General features: G+C 40.1%; 3 protein-coding genes and 1 non-coding gene across 5 annotated transcripts in view; all 4 read right to left on the reverse strand.

Moving 5' to 3' along the window:
- The window catches only part of spegb (striated muscle enriched protein kinase b), a 35,619-nt gene extending 22,991 nt beyond the window's left edge, over positions 1–12,628 (reverse strand). The window contains exons 1-4 of one of the 2 annotated variants that reach the window (XM_071486420.1): positions 10,159–12,628; positions 2,417–2,500; positions 1,705–1,771; positions 8–1,566 (exon numbers count right to left, since the gene is read on the reverse strand). In XM_071486420.1, the coding sequence (XP_071342521.1) occupies positions 8–1,566; positions 1,705–1,771; positions 2,417–2,500; positions 10,159–10,576 (2,128 nt within the window). In that variant the 5' untranslated portion in view covers positions 10,577–12,628. The remainder of the gene's footprint in view (positions 1–7; positions 1,567–1,704; positions 1,772–2,416; positions 2,501–10,158) is intronic. The other variant, XM_071486495.1, reaches the window with a different exon arrangement.
- Positions 12,629–13,592: 964 nt separating this feature from the next.
- Positions 13,593–17,786, reverse strand: LOC139626442 (C-X-C chemokine receptor type 2-like). The gene is made up of 3 exons (XM_071486771.1): positions 15,824–17,786; positions 14,408–15,479; positions 13,593–14,010 (listed from the first exon to the last, which is right to left on the reverse strand). Exons 1-3 carry the CDS (start codon positions 15,828–15,830, stop codon positions 13,914–13,916), a joined length of 1,176 nt encoding a protein of 391 aa, XP_071342872.1. The 5' UTR covers positions 15,831–17,786; the 3' UTR covers positions 13,593–13,913.
- A 135-nt stretch (positions 17,787–17,921) lies between these two features.
- On the reverse strand, positions 17,922–22,376 carry nabp1a (nucleic acid binding protein 1a). Its single transcript, XM_071486889.1, has 6 exons — positions 21,309–22,376; positions 20,709–20,847; positions 20,420–20,491; positions 19,839–19,923; positions 19,524–19,593; positions 17,922–18,937 (listed from the first exon to the last, which is right to left on the reverse strand). Exons 1-6 carry the CDS (start codon positions 21,400–21,402, stop codon positions 18,738–18,740), a joined length of 660 nt encoding a protein of 219 aa, XP_071342990.1. The 5' UTR covers positions 21,403–22,376; the 3' UTR covers positions 17,922–18,737.
- A 544-nt stretch (positions 22,377–22,920) lies between these two features.
- On the reverse strand, positions 22,921–23,002 carry trnas-cga (transfer RNA serine (anticodon CGA)). Its single transcript has one exon. It is a non-coding gene; the product is annotated as a tRNA-Ser (tRNA).
- Between the last annotated feature and the right edge of the window lie 259 nt (positions 23,003–23,261).

Raw genomic sequence — 23,261 nt, forward strand, 5'->3', positions numbered from 1 at the left:
ATCTAACCTAACTCTGGAGACATGGGTCGAGAGCGACGGTTTTTTCCTTTGGTCTTCTGCTGCTTTCCCTCTCTGGCACTAGTCGTAATCTGCTGAGGCTCCTTTTTCTTTTGAGGAACATCTACTTCCATTTCCTTTTCATCTTCAACAATGATAGTAGGGACTTTTATCTTTGAGGTTGGTTTGGAGAGCTCCACTTCCATTTTCTCCTCAACTGGAGTGACTGGTGACATCCTTGGGGGTTTTGTAGGAGGTTGAGGAGGAAGATCTTGTGCAATGACAGCCCTTTTTTGTATTAGTGGACTTTCAGGTCTGTTTTCAATTTTTCTTAATACTACTTCTATTGGTGTCCTTCTCCCCGAAGTTTCATCCTTTTGTGATGTTTGCACAGGAGATTCTTGGATGTGCGGGGATTCCTGCATTCGAGATACTCTTTGTACAAGTGGACTTGGTGGCCTTCGTTCAACCTTGCGTAATGTCATCTCAGCAACATTTCTGCTTGGTGATTCTTCCCTTTGTTGATGATATAATGCTGGTGATGATGATCTCTGAATAATTTCTGTAACAGGACTGACTCTACTTAATTCTCTCACTGATCGTTGTCCAGGTAGGTCAGACAACTGCACTGACTCTGGGGTGCCTGCAACCTCTCCAAATCTACTGACTGTTACAGTTGTTGTACCAGTGCTTCCTGTCTTTTGGGGTTGGGATTTATGCTGTTCTGGCTGTGTCTGCTGTTGGTGCTGCATTGGTTGCTGACCTGGATCCGTTTCTCTCTGTTCCTTTGCCCACTGGGTACGTTCCCTTTCTTGAAGCTTTTGGAGGACTTGTGGAGGAATAGGTTCAATTTTCCTGAAAGGCTGCCGCTGTTTGCCCTTCAGGGTGAGCTGTTCAGTTGAAAACGATTTCTTCATATGAGGTTTTCCAACAAGTTTCTTAATGCGCTGGAGCTCCTCTGTGAATTTGTTCTCAATGTCCTGAACTTTTTGGGAGTAACGAGGTTTCTCCTCCAGTGAAGCAGCTCTCTGTCTAAACATAGATCTCCGCTCAGCAGCATCTTCTTTCAGAGCCTCCCTAAGATCTTCCCTTGAACTTTCTCTAGAGATGCCCAACCGGCTTCCCCCATCATCTGAATCAACAGATCCAGCACGATTGAACCCTGCCCAAGATCTTCCCGAGATAGAACCTTCTGGAATATCAAGGCTTCGTCTCCGCTCTTCTAAGCCACGGACTTTCTCAAAAACCTTTGAGCTTGCCCTGGTAAGCTTTGGGGATGGTCTAAGGGCAAATTCTTTGCGGGAGTACTCACTCAGTGGAGTCTGTGGGCGAGAGTCCTGGGTGTTACTTTGTGAGACAGATTTAGGTTGCTTAACCTTTTCTTCAAACTCCCCAGGCACTGTGTCTTGGTATTCAGTTGGCAGAACAATTTTCTTTCGCAAGCTGAGAGGCGTTGTTGAACCAGAGCGACTTGGCATTGGAGAGGTGGAGGGGCGTTTGACGAGTCTTGGGGATGGGGGTGGGAGGACTTGTGGTGGAGATTCTCTTGAAAAATCCTCTGACTGAATCCTGAAATAGAGGATTTGAAGCAAAATCTGTTGGATTCAGTAAGTTGTTACTAATTCTGCTGGGAATAATATTTTATCAAAGAATTTGACTCCAATAATACAATTAGGTCTTCTTAAAAAATCTTTGTTTCTTTCTTGCCTGGTTGTGTTTGAGTGATCCTCATGTCCATGTGTTCTATTATCATCTTCTGCACATTTGTCCATCACTGCATCTCATGTAAAGTGGAGACAATGACAAATTGTACATATAAGCAAATAGGTATTTTCAGGACACACCAATATTTTAATATAAACAGTGGATCAAATGACTAATTGTCTCTTGTAGTGACAAACCCACAGAGAATGAATATCCAACTCTGTCGTTCCCACCAGCATTTTCGCATCTTTCAGCCCGTTGTTTTGGTTTTCCTACCTGCAAACTCTGCTCTCATCAATATTGTGTCAAGCCAAAGCAGGCAGCTGTTTTCACCAAAAAAGCTCCATTTAACTGACTGCACACTACTTACCAAGTGCCAAACAGTGCCAATCTAGCCACTATATGCCGAACACACCAGAGCGATTAGCAGCTGACAAGTCAGATATTTCTAAATTAGGGCTAAAAGCTGCACCAATGTTAAGCTTATATTCACCACATAGACACAAATACCACTCCAAATGAATGTTAACGTTGTTCCATAGGTATTTACCCAACAACTTTATCATTATTGTGTTTTAAGCTCATTCCTCTGCCCCTAAGTGGCTAAACAATCAAGTCATGCAGCTTTAAGTGTAAATGAGCAAAACTGAAATAATATATCCACCTATAATAAATTGTCTACAGAAAAAATTGAAACTGGAAACAAGGAGGATACCTGTATGCACATCCTGGTCCTCAACATCCCCACTATCTTCTTTGGTCTCAAATTGGTCACCTTCATCCTCTGTTGTTTCAGAATCTGAAAAAAAATATAACAAATAACTAAAAAATGTTTTTCACTGAATCAAAACTTTTAACTGAATTTTGTACTGGAGCAATGTTTGAAGAACACTATTGGTTGTTAGAAATAGTACAAGTTAAATTAGCGTTTGGAATAAAAATGGAAAGAGAATCACACTGGTCACATCAGTGATTCCCTTTTAAACCTTAAAATTTGTTCCAGCTGTATCATCTGAAAGACTGTTTTTCTCAGACTCAGTGAAAATTCAGTCATTGGTAGAACTCAAAATAGAAAGCACTATTGAGTCATTGGCATCCCAGCAGCTCTCATGAGGTGTTTGCTTCACAGTAGGTGGAATTAAAAAAAAAACAGAGGCTATCTGTTGTCCTCTTGCTGTAAAAGAACACGATAGTATAATGTGGAGATTTGGAAATGGTGATATTGGTTCAGTATAAAAACAAAATCTACGACACATTACACAGCACATACTAAAAAGCTTGACACTACTAAAACAAAAAAACTAAGAAAAAGGTGAACTCTAAATAGTTTACATGGTGTGTATTCTATGTGTCAAGCTCATGATATTACTCACAGCTATTACATCTACATTCATAGCAGGTTGCACTGCACATTCATGCAATATTTATAGCATATAAGTCCATTGCAGATTTCAAAATAAAACTCTTAGATATTTGCAATGCGATGTCTTTCCCAGAATACCACATAATCATCTAATAAAGCAGTTAGAGATGCAGATGTTTTATTTATGAGTATGTCCTAAATGCCACCATGAGTATGAGACTTTTACATAATATTTACAAAACGTACTATTGATTCCCCAAAGCATTCATTAGCATTGGTAGATTTAGTTTAAATCTCAAATACTGAACCGGTGCTCACATGTACATTACAGTAATCATTTATAAAATCTGAAAAATAATAAAATGTCTACTGATGATCCATGTCTAATGTGTACATGGACATGTTCTTGAATTTGTATATTAGATTGGTTTTACAAGATGATAGTGAAAAGAACCAAACGCCTTGAGTAGTAATCCAGGTCTGGAAGAATCTGCAATCAGACAAATAAGACATCACACACATCTTACTTAGTTTGGTTTGTCAGGGGTGTGACGGCAGTGTTACATTGTAGGTGTTTGTATGGAGTATTGCTATACATATCCCACTATATTCCCAGGAAAGCGTGGTTCATAAACCTGTCACTGCAGTCTCTGAGAAAACCAAAAAATGTCAAGTTAGAGCTTCCAAAGGGAGTTTTATGCTTTGTTGATTGCAACCCCAATTGTCTTTAGTTTTGCCCTCTTTGTTGTTGTGACATTTTTGAAGAGGGGACAAGAAAAAAGGTTTTGTCTTTCATTTTTCCTCTTGATCTGTTCAATTCTGCTGATTTAAGTTTCACACTAATATTCGGGTCAGATAATGTTTAGAGTTTATTTATCATAAGTGACTAACAAAGTGTATTATGTGACAATAAAGAATCAAATAACTGTGATAACCCCCCCCCCCCCGTATGAGCCACATCAGTCTGAGAAACATCAGTGTTTCAGGATTTTAGTGCAACTCTGAAAGTCTTCTTTGAAGTTAGTTCAAAGCTACAGCATGGCAGTGCCTCGAGCCTGGTGATTTCTAATCAAAGTCCTAATTCAAGTTTCCATTGGCCACAGCAACTATACTCCACAACAACACTGGTCTAATCTAGTTTCCCTTTCAAATCAAGGTTGTACAGAGCATCTTTGTCTCCTTTAATCATCCTCCTTGCATCCGACACTGTCAGCTAAGAAAACATTGTGTAGCCAGTTGTTGAGTAGTAATGTTAATAAAATGCTTCTCTCAACATTCAAAATGAAATACTTTACACGTACAGTGAAAATGTAAAACTAATAAATGACAAAAATTGAAATTGCACTTGCCTGATTTTTTCTTTGGTCTGGATTTATTTTCATGGCCACTGTTGGTATATCCTCGACAAATACCTTTTGTCTTGGCTTACATTCGGCAGCAGGGTATTCCCCATGATACACTGGGGGTTCCGAGCCATTACTATAAGCCTAAATCAGGAAATTTTCTATAAAGACACCAGCAAGTAATACATGACTTGGATGTAAAAGATTTAACTTGTTATATACCACAAGTCTGCTAACATGCAGGTAAAAGCCTCTCAATCAAATGCAATGAAAAAATGGAAAGAAGGCACTTTGCTCCATTATATAACAAGTTGCACCTCAGAGTCTCAGCAGCTCTTCTGAGAGAATCCGTTTCTGAACAGCACAAAGCAGAGACCTCCATCCGCAGGTGGAAATGTCTGTTGAATGCATATCATCCACTCTGAGGGAGCCCCCCCTGTCCACACAATAGCCAGCGACAGTGTAAGCATCTTCCCCCGCTGCGTTCCACCCCACATGCAGTGCACACCGATAGGCAGAAAAACCAGTGGGAGTGATCCAGCCCTCTTGAGATCAGTGTTCTACGGCATTGGTTGACATTTTTCATTTTTCCCTTCCTCCCCATGTGTCTGTGTCTATATTCTTCAACTGGTATAATGAGCCGATGTTGTGTTGCCGGTAGAGAAGGGGAGAATCGCTGCAACGGCTAAAGGGACCTCCTCACTCCTCTGCATTGCTGGAACACTGTTAGCTCTCACAGCAAATGTGTTGCTGGCTGATTACACTGACTACACAAAGCCATCCTCTGCCCAAGGGATGTGATACATTTAATTTCTTTACTACACTCATAAGACATAATCCAGCTAATGCACTTATTCTACATCACAATTTCAGTTGCTGCTAATGTTTGATTTTGTGTAATAATTCTTGAGTATCCTGTAAATGTTATAAATGCTACATTTTGAATGACTCAGTATCTAAGACTTCCTGTCCCTGAGGGAAAGGGAAAGGCATTTCTGCTTACACCACCAAGTATAATTCAGCACCTGGAAATAGCTACACCTAATAATGGCATTTCACTTCTGATAGCATCACACTGCGCTCATGCAAGAAAATCGATCATTTTAATTAAACCTTGGCACTAAATCTTGATTTACAATGTTGTATTTGAAGGTACTTAAATAATACTTTCTATAAAATTCCTAACTGTTGCACATTGTGCAGTAAATACACAGTGCTTATCTTTCATAATTGCAGATACCTACAGGCTTAATTGCAAGGTTCAATGCTTATGTAATCTCAGAGTGCCTTTTTGTTTCCTTGGTTGCTGCTCTTCATGTGGGCCCCTTCTTTTTTTCCTTTTCGTATATATGAATGCAGCATTAATTTAACAGAGAGGAAGTCTGTCAGCTTTTTAGTCTTGTGACAAACTAACGTGATGTTTTTGTGTTAGCCACAGTATCCTCTGTCACAGGCTATGGACAGAAATTATAGACTATGCTAGAATATTTGTGTTTGTAGAAAAAGTTTCCTATTTGCTTTTATGCTATCTTAACATGACTCATTTTAAATGTTTTTAAATATTCTAATTTGCTTTTAATTGCAATTTTTCTGTCATCTTAATCTTTTATTTTTAATGTATTTCCATGCCTTTGTAAAGCTATTTGAATTTCCTACTGCCTACTGTACATCCAGAATCTGGTTATAGGTTTGTGGTTGAAGATTAGTAGCATAATATTGTAAAATAAAATACCATATTTAAAAAATGAAAGTGGAATTCTGTTGCAGACTGCTCTGCAATTAGCTTTAAACAAGAGGTAAAAAGTAAATTGCTTTCCGTGCAGTTTCATGTGCACCAATGCTGTGACTGCAATACCAATTCCCACAGAATTGGAGCAAATAAATATAACTAAATGCCATATTTATCAGTCACACTGCTGATAAATTTCAGATGAGTTACCTTTCAATCCACACTGTACAAAATGGCTACTGATCTCTAAGAGGCTTAATAATTCAAGACCTGGGACAGATTTGAGCACTGCAACCACATTTACTCATCTCTATGTCCCATGTCTCATGAGCTGTTTACCCTTTTATATTATGTTCTACAGAATGTGAAACTAGAAATCTCTCATACACTCTAAAACTAGTGTTACTCCAAGTCATTTAACAATTCTAATAAACTCCTTCTTTACCCATAATGGTTTCTTGTCTGTTAAATGTTTGTCTGTTACATAAATGTTGATCTACTTAGTAAAGCAGCGTGATGAGGACGGGGATTTCCACAGTGTAACTGCAGCTCCACCTGTTCAGTCACACTCATGGTTCAAGAGGAAGACAACACTGAGGAAACTATCCAAACACACTGGAAAGGGGCCACGGTCACGCTCAGCATCTGAAGTTCTCAATAACAGATCTCACTGGATAGTTTCAACAGGCAATCCAGCTTTTTCATACAAAATCAGTATCACTAAGTTAATGAGATGTGATTAAACACCCAACACTGCAGAGACACTCAGCTCTATGCAGGTTTTTAGCATTTTTAGCCTGTTTATTTGAATTTACGACCTGTGGCTTACTGTACAGCCTTAAACATGACTCTAAATGACAGCTGAATACAGCTGCTGTATTGGCTGGATGTGGAAAAGTGAACCATGTCAGCTCAAAAATTTGATCGATGTTCTGTTTACAGCGTGTTCCTGCTGCCCCCGCGTGGTCAAATATATTCTAACAAACTAATCAATGCTTCTATATGAACAATGGGTCAAATGACTGCGCATAATGATCAAGGTGTCACTTGGGGTGACCAACCCACAGAGAATTATCACCCTACTCTGCAGCTGCTCTCAGCTCTACGGAGCAATCTACTGTCTTTCAGCTCATCGTTTTGGTTTTATGGCCGTGACTTCACTGTTTCCGCTCGCTCTCACCGCTCTCATATATTGCCCCCAAGTGGCAATTAAGGTTTTAGGAGTTAGGTTTCTTTAAAATTCATTCATCTATTACTTTCCATTTATAAACATCACTTTCCTTTAATTTGTGAAATAAATGAATGGCTGATTGAGTAGTAAATAGGCCCTTACACATCAAAGTTACAGGTGAAATGTAAAGTGGAAATCAAGTCAAAATACCTAGAGAGGTGGAACTAACTGCACAATCCAAATCAAAACATGATAAAGAAACAGTATGGCTCACAGATGCATGATATGACACCAGGTGGCGGACATCTTTATGCTCCTGGGTATTAAGTAGATGTGACGGATTCAAAATTGGCCCATTCCCTGATCAGTGGAGGGAATAAAACAGTTGAACAGCGCCAGGCTAAAATTAGCAGTGATGTCTTCCTGTGTAACAGGAGAGACGCTGGCCTGCTAACATCACAAAAATCTGAGGCCTGGCACATTCCACTGTATAAATAACTAGGGAGAGTTGGTGGACGAGGGGGGCGGGACAGAGAGACATATTCAAAGAGGGAGAGAGAGAGAAAGAGTTCGGGCAGTATCATTGAGTGATGGGACAGCTGTAGACTATGCACATGGCAAAGCAGCAGAGAACTGAATCAAACTGAAGGTTAAAATGGAGAGGGAAGGGAAGACTTCTCATTTTCAAAACCTTGTTTGAAGATATGAAGAGTCTTGATAGGATTGTCACCGACACTGAGGGACTACTACTGTTGCTGATATTAAGTATCTGCCCCACTTACATGGCAGAAAATCACATTATCTATATAGTCTGACATAATTTTGATTATAACACAATACAAAATGTCCAGTAGCACAGAACTAGTTTAATCCTCAGTGACTACAAATGCTACGAGTGCTCTTGTCTTACTGGAAGTCTTGAAATGGACAGTTTGATTTCACTTGAAACAGGTCCATGTGAACCAATAGACTGTCTTTGTGTCTGTTTACAAGAAACCTCCCTTTTTTTTGTAATGTCTACTGTTACCTGTGAAATTACTGCTAATACACTATATCTCAAGGATGTGGTGAAAGAGCACTTCTGTATTGTACTGTATTTCCAAATATAGTTTCCCCCCTAATGGGATGCTGCAATACATTATCAAGATGTCGACATAGTGATAGAACTGAAAGCAATGCATAATATATAAATATCTATGCCTGAGTGTGTGTGTGTGTGTGTGTGTGTGTGTGTATATATATATATATATATATATATATGGAAATATTATACACAGTGGTGTGTTGGTTCCCACACTAAAATGACTCTGCATCATCACATTGTCCCCTCTGCAGACATCCCCACTCTTTTAGTGCCCTATTTTTGTCCTCGCTTGCACAAAGCATCTTGTTGTAGCGTAAAATCAGCAGGCATTGTTATGAAAACGCCAAGTCCTATTTTATACAGCACCAGAAAATCAGCTATCATTTGCCAGAAATTTACTTTTGTTCAACCGATTGAACTGTATTTTGCAGTGATGAGTCTTGACATCTTTGTGCATGCAAATGCACACCACATATACTCTCTCAGCAAGAAAAGGCAGAACTAAATTGAAGAGTGAGTTTCCACCACACACTAATGCTGAGCACTGCAGAACAATGACAAAGTGCCTGAGCTGATATATGAAGGGCATACTTGTAGAGCTGGTAATGTCATTTTTCAAAGCAGCTGAGGTGGTCAAAGCAATCAGGTGAGCTGAATTTAGATCAGCACTGAAGATCACATGAGGCATAAAAAGAGGTTTTGTTGATCAGCATGTAGATCTTTAACAGAAGAGCAGCACTGGCCTTCAGAGCATCCTTGGCTAGACATTGAGGAATCTGATTTTAATACACTCTCAGAGGCTTGATTTGGCTGAGTCTGTCAAAAATGATTCATTTTCAATGACTCTGCATCCATGGTGGAAATCTAATTAGCCTTCTCTCTAGATGCCTTCTCTCTAATCTCTAACAGCTATAAACCTCATAAGTAAAAGTATAACCCCTTATTAATACAAAAAAAGTGCTGGGTTCAAATTTGAATATACAAGGACACAAAACAAAAATTTTGATTATAAGAAACTTTTAGAATTTTTAAAATGCATTACAGGAATAACATCCCGTTGTGGCAGATTATATTTGTGTGCAGAAACAATATCTACAGGAAAAGTTGAATATACATTTTGTAGAGCAAACCAAAACCTCTGAGCTAGATTTCTTTATCTAAACATACAGTATTTGTATACTGTATAAACATATGCATTAGTATTTCATTCTGTGCATTCAAGGCCCTGTGTGCTTTATAGATTTTGTTTCGTCTATTTTATGTCTACTAGGTGCCACATCACGTGAATAAAATGAAATTATTTGATTATTGCAATCATGACTTATAGCCACATTTTTTTATGCTTGGGGAACAAAAGTTGAGAGTAAAATGATAACAATCTTTAGCCCTAAATGAACAGTGAAATATGACTATGAGTGTTATAACATCCAAACAGTATCTCCAGCAGATACTACACTATGGATTATGTTATTTTCTATTCAATTCTATCCTATTCTTGAATAATGGAGGCTGAGCCTTTTGGATGACTATGGCATTCTGGGACAGTGATCTTGACAAATCACATGCATTGGGTAATTGTAGAGCAGGAGAAATATCAGGGTGTCTGGGAGAAACTGTAGGTTTTGTAGTTCTTCCAATCAATTAAAGGTTACTTTCAAAAATAGGTTTGGTTACTAAATATTTGGAGTATAGTGTTAAATATGTTTAAGTAGTTCCACATCCTTCCCATTAGAGAACTAGTCTAAATGCTAGTAAAACTGATACTACCTTCACCCAGATCCAAGACAGCAAGTACAGCGCTGCTCCGAGCCTCTCCCAGGTGATTATTGGCAATGCAGGTGTAGAGGCCAGCATCACTGGGCTTGCAATCCCTAATCCAGAGGCCTCCATACTCCTGGTTCTCCATGTTGAGGAGGTCATCATTGTGGTACCAGTACAGGGACGGCTGGGGGTCTCCAGCCACAGTCACCTTGAGACGGATGTCACAGCCTGTCCCTACGGCGGCGTTCCTCATTTTCCGTATAAAAACAGGCGGAGTTGGGGTAGGATGACCAAGTCCTCGAGATTCTGAGACAGCTTGTTCTGGGCTTGCTTTGGACCGTTTTGGGGGGATGATAGGGCTTGGGGGCGCCACTGCTTCATCTGCCCCTTTTTTCAGGGTCATTTGCACCTCTGCTTTTCTCATGGTTGAACTGATTTGCTAGATCCTCCTATGGAATCTGTAACTGTCGCACTAAATCGTAGAACTATAACACTGACTGGGCCCTCACCAAAATTAAGCCTGGGCATTAGTGTCTATGAGCAATTTTTAACAAAGGCTACATTATACTTAGCAAATTTCTCACATTTCTGAATATAAGATACATAGTCTATAGTCTATACGTTCCATTTACTGGGAAAAGCTAATTAAAATATTCAGAAGCATATCTGCCATGGATAAATTCTTCTCATTCCGTTCGCTGACCTCAGCTGTTGTCAAAAGAAGAAAAAGAAACCGTTGATTACCAGGTAATTAAGCAGATAGAGATAGCTGCCTCTCTCCTGCCCAGAGGTATTTTTAGGGCAAGACCCACTAGATCATGTTGCATTAACAGCTCCCTTGACTTGTCTCTTGAAAGTGACGGCCCAGCTTTTTCCCCTCCTTTTCCTGATGTTCTCTGACTTTTCAGCCTTTTGTAACCATCTCCCAGTGGTGTGTTACTTCTCTGCAGAACAAGGTGTGCGAGAGTCTTCTGTGAGTTTCCTTTTATTCCCAGTAGCCTTCAGGTTTGTTCTTGCTTGGCGTCTGATTGAATGCAAGCATTAAGTCCCGTCCAGAAAGTTGCACAGTGCCCCCCCCCTCCTTGTCCCATGAGCTAAGCCACCCCACTCATGATCTCCCCCCCTACCTCTGCCAGTCAGTCCGAAGGGGGAAATGACAGTCACAGCCCAGCAAGCCTTACAATGACAGCTGCATGGTGATCCGTCTGCCCACTCGCTGCTAAGCTCCCGCCCCCTTGTCATTTTTAGCCAACCTGAGGTCAGTAGAACATGTGAGATGGTGCAACACTTGGCACGGAGGAGGGGGGTGGTCAGTATGAGACAGATATTTAATTTGTAGGTCAAATGTAGAGAACAGAGCTGGCCTCCAAGTTTTGTTGAGGTGGTCAAACTCAAATATCATGAAAAAGAAAATATTATCACTGCATTTATACTGTATGCTGAGAACTGTGCACCTATTAAAATATGTGTATTTTGTACTTCTAAGAGCAAAGCTGAGGTGGTATACAGCAATTAAATAAGGCTTTTTTTTTTCAAAATTAACAGTACTTATATCTGTATTTTCTTTCTGGGCTGATTCCTATTATAAGTAATCAAGGAGACGATCAATATTTGGAGCCAATATACCAACATAAAACTACTTCACACAAAGTCTATGAACACCTGCCGTGATGTCCAGGTGTTTGTTATTTTGTCCTCCCCATTTATATCAATAAAGGTAAGCTAAAAAAACAAAAACCTCTCTCTGTATAATGCAGTACAGCACCACACACTATACATCTTCCAAAATAATCCCACAGTTCCTCTCAGCACCTCTAAAAAAAAACTGGAACAGAACATTATAACCTTCATGAGGGAGGGTTTATCGCTGGACTGTTGTATCAAACTGCACTAGTTTTAGCTAAGTGTCCCTGATAAACTGATTAACTTACTTTGTATTTTATTTAAGTATATTTTTACACAAGTAATTTTACTTCAATTTGAGTAAAAGTAAAGTAAAGCTGAGTGGCCCTCACATGTTATGGTTGGCGCATTGTCTCACTTCCGGTTGCCAGTGTTTCTGTTACTTGCAGTGTTTTCTGCTGCTCTAACTCAAACCAGTTAATGTTGCTATTTTCTTCATCACAGCACCTACATACGTGTGAATTTAAATTTACACAGGTTCTGCTGAAGCAGTCACAGCTCTCTCCTTCTTTTTTAGCTGCTTTCTTGCTAATTCCACAGTCGGTTACCCACTCTCCTAAAGCGCTAGTTACTTTAGCTTAGCAGTTAGCATAGCATCCCCCTCTCTCTCTCTCTCTCTCTCTCTCCTGCTTAGACCCAGTTCATACGACTGTGGTGTTTTTGCAGCTTCAGGAGCTTCAGACTGTGAGGTTCATTGTAACTTCTGCAAACCTGCGCTGCCTCACCTTTGACACTCACCGGAGCTGCGCTAATAGGAGCCACCGCACGGCGTGAGCACCTGTCGCCCAGTGGCCTTCAAAGGTGATAGGCCATTAGTTATGACGTGTAACCAATCAGAGAGTGCTGTGGGCGGGACACTGCGCAAGTCCACCGGGCGATGACGACAGTCAGGGACATGCGGCATCAAAAGTTTTGAATAATACATTTATTTTATGGCAGTCGGTTAAAATAATAATAATAATAAACTTAAATATGCTTATTATCGATTCAGATAATTGGTTGACCACATAGAAAAATAAAAATTATAACTGTAAATAATGTTATAGTGTTATTAAAGTCAAATTTTAAATCTAATTTTAGTCAGAAGTTTGTCTAATAGAAACATAACACACTGCTAGAACCTTACTGCTAGCATGTTGCTATATGCTCAGTTGGCAGTTCATTAGGTACACCTAGCCCTCCCATAAATACGACCTTGTAATGTTCATTTTTAAGACAGGTGAGGTCCAGAGAGGTGCTGATTCAACGGTGTGATCATTTTAAATGATGTAGTTTGTGATGTTGTTGAGCTGTACAGTGTTATATGGACAGTATTTCTACTATTTTGTCCACTCCATTTATGTCAATGGGGATAGGTTAAATAACATAAACATCTGTTTCTACTAGAAAAACAGCCCTAATAAAGTTTGTGCATTACCCAGAGCGACTGGGACACTTAGTTCTGATTTGGCTTTGTGGTATGAATTGAACCTGAATCTATGGTAGGAAGACTAGTATAGTAAAAAACTAAACATTTTTCTTCTTCTTTTGTTTCACAGAATTTTTTGGAACTTCCAGTTATTGCTGCAATGTTGCTGTTGCCATCATTACAACTTCTACTTTTTCCTAACAAGGTTCTGTGGCTGTGAACATAAAAAAAAAAAAAAAAAATAATAATAATAATAATAACCACACTACTTGCTGGATTGATTCCATGTGAGATCTAGGCGCAGTTTATGTCAAATGTAAGATGTTAATCATAAACACAGAGCAGTGCACAAGTTTATATGAAACTTTAATGAGGATTTCAAATATACAGAACATGCAAATTATTTGGCATGTGAATGACAACCTGCTATCTTCAGCTAATACACAAAAAAGTCAAAAAATATTTCAAAACATGACGAGAAAAACTTACATAAAGTTATACATTAATACACAAGATAGTTTTATGTTTCTGCTGCAGTTGATAGCACAGTTCAGCTTATACTGGAGGTAAAATGCTGTTTAAAAGGAAAGTGACATTGGTTTGTAAATTTGAATCACATTAAATGGTCTTGATGATCCACGCTCTCATGGTGTACGTACAGGAAGATATTTCACCTTCTGCCACTGAACTGTGACTGAGGCTGAGTTCTAGCTTTTCCCAGAGCTTTCTGCTGCTCCTCACGTCGTTCATCAGCAACAACTGTGTCTCTGTGTTGTGACACAGAATTATTGTGTTGAAATACAGTCACACGTCAATTTGAAAGTTGTCAAACATGTTTTGCGCAGTTTCCTCAAAGCTAGACAAAAACAAAACGTTCATTAAAAAAAAAAAGTTAAATAAGATGGGGTGGGGGGGGGGGGGGGGGGGGGGGGGGGACAAAGTGTAAACATATTTACAAAATTTCTTGAAATGTTCAAAGCAACTCAAATTTTGTCATAAAAAAAAAAAGATTTAGTTTTTAAAAAGTCCATTGAATATGAGCTGCAATAAAAAAAATGCTGAATTACCCAAACTAGTGCTTTGATGTCCAACACTCTAGATCCTGCAGCAAATCAATCAATTAATCAATTTATATCAATAGTTTAGTCCCTTGGGTGTTCTCACATGACTGTAGATGTGATTTCTGATGACAGTGAAGACCTGCTGGCTCTCGACACTGATGTCCTCTCGAGCACACCTATCTTCCTCAGTATTTGCTCAAGTCTCCTCCTGAACTTCTCCCCCACGAAGGCGTACAGCACCGGGTTGACACAGCTGTGCAGCAGGCCGAGGCTCTGGGTGGCCAGCATGGCCTGGTCCACGGCCGTCCTCGCCTCGCACTTGTAGGTGACAATCTTGGTCCTGAAAAAGGAATCGGCCATCACGGCGACGTGGTGCGGCGTCCAGCAGAGCAGGAAGGCCGCCACCACCGCCACGATCACCCTCATGGCCCGCTGCCGCTGAAACCCCCCACGGATGGCAAAGAGGCGCCGGATGGTTATTCCGTAGCAGGACAGCATGACGGCCAAGGGGACGAGAAACCCCAGAGTGTGGCGGAGGATCCTGGTGGCCAGCCGCCACTCGTTGGCACTGCTGGGATCGTACCGCTCGTTGCACACGATGTGACTCGAGTTTTGAGAAGAGGATGCGGAATTGAAAAGTCCCGGCAGAGACAGGAAGGCCCCCACAACCCAGACGGCAGCGCAAACCCCCCAGCTGAGCACCTGCCGGTTGCCCTTGCGGGCATCCATAGCGCGAACAATCACCATGTACCGATCCACACTGATGCAAGTCAGGAAGAGGATGCTCGAGTAGAAGCTTAGCTCCTGCAGGATGGTGACAATTTTGCACATGGCATCTCCAAACACCCAGCCCCGTGTGACGGCCACGGCCAGGAGCGGGAGCGTAATGGCCAGCAGGAGGTCCGCAACCGCCAGGTGGAAGAGGTAGAGGTCAGAGGGGGTCAGCGACTGCTTGTTCAGGCCAATCACCAGCCCCACGACCAGATTTCCAGGAATCGCCAGCAGAAAGATGAGGACGTAAAATACACTGAGCGCAACCATCACCGCGTCTGAGGGCGAGAAGATGTCGCAGGGCTGCGTCTCAGGGTCGAGGACGAACTCTGTGTAGTTATAAGTGAAGTTGAGTTCATCATAAGCAGAACCAAAGTCAATGATGAAGGAAGATGTGTTGGGATCTGAGGACACAAACCAAGATTAAATGTCAGACACAGAATATACATGAAATAATTGTAATAGTTTTTAACACACAGCAAATATAACATTTTAATGGGAATAAGCCTTCTATATCATTACTATATAATGAACCAATAAAACATGACTTTTAATATTTTCAAAGAAAAAATGTATTAAAAGGAATAATCATAGCCTGGTGTATTTCAGTCAGGATAATGAAGAGTAAATATCCCTTAACCCAATTGCCTGTTACATATTCCAGTGGGACATGAAGATATCAAAAGTGCCTGTGTGCTTTGAATGTATGTATTAAATAAATAAATGTAAGTTATTATTCAACACTCACCAGTCATTGTTGCGTCTTCTTTGTAGGAGTTAATGTGACAATGTGACCGGGAGACAATAGGAACAAACACTGTGTTTCTCTACACCCCTCCCCTCACAGTAACCAGTGGGTCATTTCCCTGTTTACCTCATATACACACATTCGGATTTGCTGGAGAGTTCAAAAAGGAAGATCGTTAATACATTCACTCTTATGTATGAAAGCAAAAGTATCTCATCTTTGGAATATAGTTGGAAGTTGTGTTTAAGGTCACCAGTGTCACATTTCTTCAGGTGTGGTATACTTTAAACTGTATGTTGGTATATTGAAAGGTATTTTTAAATTATTTACTTTTTAATTGCAATTATCACACTGTATATGAAGTGTTTGTATTGGACTACAGCCATATATCTTGACATTATTCTTTTCTAAAATGTATTTATTATTATTAATTTCCAGTCCCATGTTTTTTTTCAAAATGATTCCTTATTTCTTTTTCCTGTTTTTAGCTCACCATCAATTATTTTCTATTTGAGTCAAGCATTTGTTTACATGAGTGTTGAATACTTTCAGAAGTCACTGTGGTTACGCCAGAACCACAATTCTTCCCCCAGAAATAACCCAAACCACGTTATCTGAATCATCAGTGTCATGGGATGTGCTGTCACACTGCTGGCAAAATCAAAAGAGAAACTGCTATTTCATGTGAAGTCTATGATTCAAAATAAACACTGGATGAATACTCAACAGATATTCAAGAGATTCATAAAATATATCAGAAATGTTCATGTGACATAGTTATTTCAGTTTTGGATCTGGTTTTGTAACACATCCTGTTTTTTTGGTGCTTATTACTGTTTATATCATAAAGAAAAGTATGAGATGATTCATCCACAAATTTTGGAAATTTTTAAACTGTAACAACCCAGGCTGAACCTCTACGTTGGCGACTGTGAAAGCAAAAACACTGTAAGTCAGGAGGTTTGACTACATTTTTCATTGGTGCTGCTGATGAGAGGAAGTTCACAGCTCATGACATGCATCTGTGTTGACACGAGTGTCTCACATTTCCTGCCACACTTCTCATGTGTTTCAATTTGCAGTGTCACAATCAATTCTCTCATGAGGGGCAGTGGAGACACATAAACATGTTGTGAACATGTGGTTTAGAGGCATGTGGGATTATGGGGAAAATCAATGATCGGGCTAAAATTCATATTAGGACAATTTTTTTTTAGGGCTTCAGATAAATATTTCCCCATTGCCCTATTTCAGTCCTACATTTCACATAGTTAGTTTCAACTCAGATGAAACGGTATCACAGATGTTTGTTCTCTTTCATTCCCACAGCAAATTCTGAACAGGCGCCTTTGTGTAATTAAAAACGCACAAAGGACAGACTAAAGCAGAAGAAAGTGCAAGTGCGGCATATGTGAAATGGGGCAAGACACATGCAGACCATAATGTTCAGGTGCTTGGTGCAACAGAGGATATGAAGAAACACTGGCTTTGGTTGTATGCAATGCATTGCTTCAAAACGGAATACCTAACATAAATGCTTTCAGTTATAAATCGTAACTCTTCATTATAACTGTGACAAGGGAAGTAATAAAATAAAAATAAAAAAAAAAGTTGCTCCATGTCATATTTTGAAAGCACCTTCCAAAAGAACTGTAGTTCATTTTTCTAGTCACTAGATGGAGCTGTAGCATGAAATCATGCCTTAGAATTGGGTGGGGTGGGGGGTGGGGCATTTTACATTACAAGTGACAGCAAGGAGGTCTAAAAGTACCAGCATCAGTTTTAACCATGATGGGTCTTTAGGGGTAATCTAAAGGGCTTGTTGGGAAACAGGCAACCCCTGTTCTTATGTAGGGGTTTGCCTATGGTACAGTTGGTACTCGTTCAAACTCTGCATCCGAGGGGGAGGGGGGGGGGGGGGGGGGGGGGGGAGAAAGAAAGAGAGAGAGAGAGAGCGAGAGAGAGCGAGAGAGAGAGAGACTTTACTCAAGGTCCCTGCATCTTAATGGTTGAAAAGTGGCTCTTGCCAAATGACTATACCAGGCAGTTTAAAACCTATTAACCTGTCTAACTCTCAAACAGACTACAGAAAACCAAATACGGCAGCAAAATTACTGTAAAATTTATTTGGTGAACCATTTTGCCAGTATTTAAGTGGTCCCACCTTGATGAAGGTACAATTGATGGCAAACACAAAAAAAAAAAAAAAAAAAAAAAAAAAACATGTTTTATGGAAAAACAGTCTAAAAATTCAAAACTAACACCTTTCCTTTCACAGAGTCACTTCGGATACAGTTTGGTTAAGAGAGGGAAGACCCTTTGCAGAATTTCGCTCGTGCATTCAGTCCAACAACTCATTTTCACTAACTTAAGGCCTTTTTTCCACTAAAAAGCAGAAACTGATTTCCTGATTTAAATGACAGCCAAGTTTGCCCAGACATAAATTAAGAGAAGAAAGTGCATCAAGTGTTCAAGTAGGGTGTATAGTTCGAACAGGGAAGGGGGGGGTCTAGGACAGTGTGTGGGGGGAAGTAACACTGGCACAGAACTGACAATTTGCAGTGAGATTTAGAGGACAGGGGTGTAGAGTGAGAAGGCTGACCACAATTCAACCATCAAGGCTTGACTATACAAGAAGTCCTGCTAGTGCATTAAATGGTAGATCACAATCACACTGTGCTGCTTGCTGAGAGCACTACTTGCACTATGCATGACAAACACCACATATGACTGTAAGCCTGTATAAAAATTATGCAAATAGTCCCTAATGTTATTCATTATTTTCAAATCCAATCTAGACTGTGATCAGGAAGGCTCAGAAAGGTTAAAAAAGGGGGAAGGGGGAAATGAGTATGTCCATAATTTTTTTTTTTCCCCCCCACCTGACCCCCCCCCCCCCCCAAAAACCCCAATTTCATCTTTTGGCACGGCGTGGGTCCCTGCCGTTGCTTATGGTAACTGAGGACTTTGCGGCTGTTGGGGGTCCAGAAGCGGAAGGTGCTCCATTGCCAGGTGACCGACCATTGGGTCGCCCAACATTCCCAAATGCAGGGTCACGGGCTGTCCCAGGGGGTGGGTTGTTGTTGTTGGCAAATGGCTGCATGGCACCATTACCTGTAGGTTGGAAAATACATGTAAAATATGCATCTTTAAACACATTTCATCCTTCATAGGCCTTTCGCCATATAAAAAGGTCACAGTGGGAAAAGCACAGGTATAAATATAATAAATGACTTAATTCCATTTAACTGCTTCAGTTTCAGGGTCCTGCTATTGTGCAAACTGGCTCACTGTCACACCCATGGCTTAATTTGACACTATAAAAAAAGATCATTTTCCTGTGCTTATCCTACTATGACAAGTCCAAATGTCTCCTGTAAAAAAGGCCTATTGTGCCTCTTACTCTCCTCACAATTATGAGCAATGTTTAATTTCAGATTTAATTAAGCAAATAAAAATTATATACTGCCTTTGTCATATTCACCTCATTTAATTTGATTTCTTGAGTCAAAAAAATATGTTATGTATACAAACAAAAGCTGTTAATATTTTATCTTTGTCAATATTGAAAACATTCTACAGTCATTTTATACTGATACCATCAATGTGTACCATTCCACAGAAGATACACAACTCTGCCATTTCCTGCAAGCCAGTTAACTGATAGTGTAATGGTTATTTCAATAAAATATATACTGACCTGGTGGGGCAGGTGTACCTGAATTCTGATTGGGCGGAGAGTTTCCCCTCTGATTCTGGTCTGGTTTACCCTGTTGTAATGGTGGAAGACAATGTTATATTTAGCACCCTACCAGCACACCACTGAAGAGGCCAAATGACCTGAATACATTTAAAGTTTTAATGTAGGCCATCAAAATGAGGTATATGTAAAAGATATCTGGATATTGTAAAAGGGAGGGATACTAGTTGGACTGATTTCTTTGAGAATATTCTAATCGAAGTTTAATGAGGCGTTTGGAGATGAGAAGTTGGAATTGGGTGCATGGTTACTCACAGACTTGTTTTGCTGGTTTGCTTGGGCTAGCAGCTCTTGGTTTGGTTCACTGAAGTTGGGCACTTCTGAATACACCATGCAGAACCTGTGGAGACACCATGTTTAAACAAATCATTCAGGGAAAAAAAAAAAACAAAAAAAAAAAACCAAGAACACTATTTGGCTGCAAATAAAGTTTGAAACAGTGTTTGACTAGTATGTTTAAACACCTTTTAAAAGATTTAGATCTTTCTAAAATCTTTCTAAAAAAGGAAAACATTGAGACTTAATTCTCTGCAAGAGGCCCCTCACTGTGGCTAAAAACCAGAGTGAGACTAGTGTACATGTGATTTCTTGTGATTGAGTAATATTTGTTCAGGTGTTTAGTGGAAATGTATACCTGACTGCTCTTGAATTAATTATTAGAAATAAAGTTGTGCATTGGTGTTCATAAACCATGTTTTAAAACCTACATGTACTGTGAAACTTCACAACATGCCCTGGCCTTGAACGATGTTTGCGCAGAGGAGATATGACAACCAGAATTCCCACAGAGACAGGAACTTGGCTGAAGTATTAAAGATTTGTGGCCAATTACTTACTCTCCAATCTTCTGCAGATCCCCTCCTCTTCCAGTGTATAAGGTTAGGCACCCTTTCCATATAGATGCATAGCTAACACAGAAAACACATGTTAAATTCATGTAAACAAAAGATTACTTATCCTAAATTTTAAGACCAAGGTGCCCAGGTAAAAAAAAAAAAACCCCCCAAAAACACCTGTCGACTTCAGTTATCTATGTGGGCTATGATCTTTTAGTAAATACTATGAGTCTAAAAATCAACAGAGAAAGGAGTGTTAATGTCATGTGTTTAAGTATAGGTACACTACCCTCGAGTCAGCTTGATGATGTCCCCTGGCTGAATAAGGCTGCCGAGTTCATCCCAAACAGAGATAGCAATGCTCCCACTCTTGTCTGCCACCTTGCATGAGCGCACCTCATGGCCATCTTTTGTTTTGGTTACTCTTCCTGATGTGACAAAACAAGGATAGTTAAATAAAATCTGCTCAAAACATCTCTAACTAAGGGTCAATTTTTTTTTTATTCATTTCAAAAACTTACTATCACACAATCTAACTGCTAAAGACAGACCAAATAACAGTATGTCAAAAACACAGTCTATTAAACTAAAATTGCAGATAAATACAAATCGTAAACAAGTAGATTAAAGGTAAACAAGCAAAGAAGTCTTGAAGTTATGTAAAGAAAAAAAACGATGTGAATTAGTTAGGCCAATTATTCCAGTCCGATTGTGCATTAGACAACAACAACATGAATATAAAGTCATGGGTTCATTGAGCATGAATCCCTGATGACCGTAAACCATACTTTAAGTGATGTTGGTAACGTTATCGCTGGCCCCTTTCAGAATAAAGGACGAGTTGATGGTATGGGGAGAAACGCTCTGGCGCAACTGTGCGGTTACTTACCTATTTCCAAAACGATGAATACAATATTCAAATTTTTCGACCCAGGCTTCACATCCTTTATCAAAAACAAGGCCTCGTTTGTGGGGGTTGCCATCGTTAGTCTCGTAGAAGAATAATCACTCTCGGTTCCCTTCCTGTCACTTAAACTCACCAGCAGTAAGAGGAGGCTGGCGTCACTTTGTAAGGGTTAGCTACTATGTTAGCTTTAGCTCCGCTAACTAATTAGCCTGTCAGCCAAATGCCAACTAAACCTTACTCCAAACCGTAACGTTATCGTAATGGGGCCAACACCGGTCAGCTCCTTAGATAATCGACAGCAATCAACTGAAATCCCATTAAACGCTTGTGACACAGGAAGAAAGAGGTGGAAGATAACAGCCCTCTTCAGAACAGCTAACACTAGCCGGGCGACTACCTCGCTAAACGCTAGCTAGCTCGCAGTTAGCTACCTCCTTTTTCTTTGAGGACATGAGTCTCTGGGCATCTTTCTTCTCACGAATATCGCCATAACGGCAGCTTCATTCTTTACACATTAGATAACAGGAAAGCCCGCGCTAATGTGACTGGTAAGCCCTCGACGAGTTAGCAATACAGCTGTGCCAAACCGTCAGATAAGATGATACTAACACGGCTGACAAACCTAGAGTCGCGACACAAATCTGAGCTGTATCTGTTTTAACAAAGACGATCCACTGGCTGCAGGTTACACCAGGCTTGAAATATTATTTGTGTTGCGAACTACCTGGCGATAACAGTTATTTTCTCCCTAGGCCACTAAGACAACAATATTTTTAAACCAATCGACCGCATTTCCTTTGTGTGTCTCTTTTGAGTATAAGGAACTGCTTGACGCGCAGTCTGGCCAAATGTTGCTATTCGACTAGTGTGTCTATATCTAACTGTGGCCCCTAAAACGTTGCATTTGTTCGAGAAATCTTATATTAAATGCCTGGTATTTTATGCCTAAACAACACTAATACTGAAACGTTATTTAAAATCAGTACAAGCTGTTCACCACACGGTCTACTCTGCTGTGACAATGCGCCCCAGAACTACGTCAGCGCAGGCTGCCGGTCAGTTTTGTATGACTCGGCCGGTTCCATTATCTTCCCTAGGAAAGGGGGGGATACACATGGAAATTTCTTTTTACGCTCTCTTAAACAGTCGAGTTGACAGATACCGAGAGTTACCGGGCGTCTATTTTTGTAAATACAATGAAGTTACAAGTGTAAGCAGACAGCGCGCTGACGTGTGTATAAAAAAGCAGAAAGACAGCGATTGGTTTCTACCGAGTGGATTCTGACAACGCGAGAACAGAACACGTGTGAGATTTAAATATAATGCAATAAAACTAACGATCGCGTATTTTTATTTTATTTTACACACCACATTATCCATTGATTGTATGTAATCGTTAGTTTAACTATTAGGCTAACTATCCAAATTATGGCCTCAGACATGCTCACGGTGGTTGGAACAAGACTGCGTCCGAATAGTGCGTCGTTATTCACGTTTAAAATGCGTTGCAGCTTAACGTTGCGTGCACATGTACTTGGCTCGGTTTGGCATTTGTTTTTCGGTGTTTGTGGAAATTACAAAATAAAAGCTTAAACGTCACGAACAGGATTCGAACCTGTGCGGGGAAACCCCATTGGATTTCGAGTCCAACGCCTTAACCTCTCGGCCACCGTGACATATTACCTCAATGGAACTTGTGTGATTTTTAACTATAAATATAAAAATTTTGCTTTATATGTGCATTGTGTTATATTTCAGAAATGTGTGTGTTTTTTTTTTTAGCTTGCTAATTATAGCTGTGCCAATGATGATAAAGCTCGAATGTGTGGTGGCGGAAACACAAGAGTGCTGGTGTGAATCCGGACATGAGAGGGAGACAAACACCATCACAACACCTCCACTCGTCTACGGAAATGGAGGAAAAAAAACAAAACG

This window comes from Trachinotus anak, unplaced genomic scaffold (assembly GCF_046630095.1).
Source record: "Trachinotus anak isolate AG129_WGS33_773 ecotype Australia unplaced genomic scaffold, CSIRO_AGI_Tana_v1 ptg000001l, whole genome shotgun sequence".
Lineage (NCBI taxonomy): Eukaryota > Metazoa > Chordata > Actinopteri > Carangiformes > Carangidae > Trachinotus > Trachinotus anak.

Excerpts from the sequence above, each read along its gene's own strand:
- nabp1a (XM_071486889.1), bottom strand. The coding sequence starts at position 21,402 with ATGGCAACCCCCACAAACGAGGCCTTGTTTTTGATAAAGGATGTGAAG. Across the intron at positions 20,848-21,308 it reads ATTCATCGTTTTGGAAATAG|GAAGAGTAACCAAAACAAAA; the intron begins GTAAGTAACCGC and ends TTGTCACATCAG. Across the intron at positions 20,492-20,708 it reads ATCATCAAGCTGACTCGAGG|CTATGCATCTATATGGAAAG; the intron begins GTAGTGTACCTA and ends TTTCTGTGTTAG.
- LOC139626442 (XM_071486771.1), bottom strand. Across the intron at positions 14,011-14,407 it reads GAAATCACATCTACAGTCAT|AGACACAGTTGTTGCTGATG; the intron begins GTGAGAACACCC and ends GTCACAACACAG.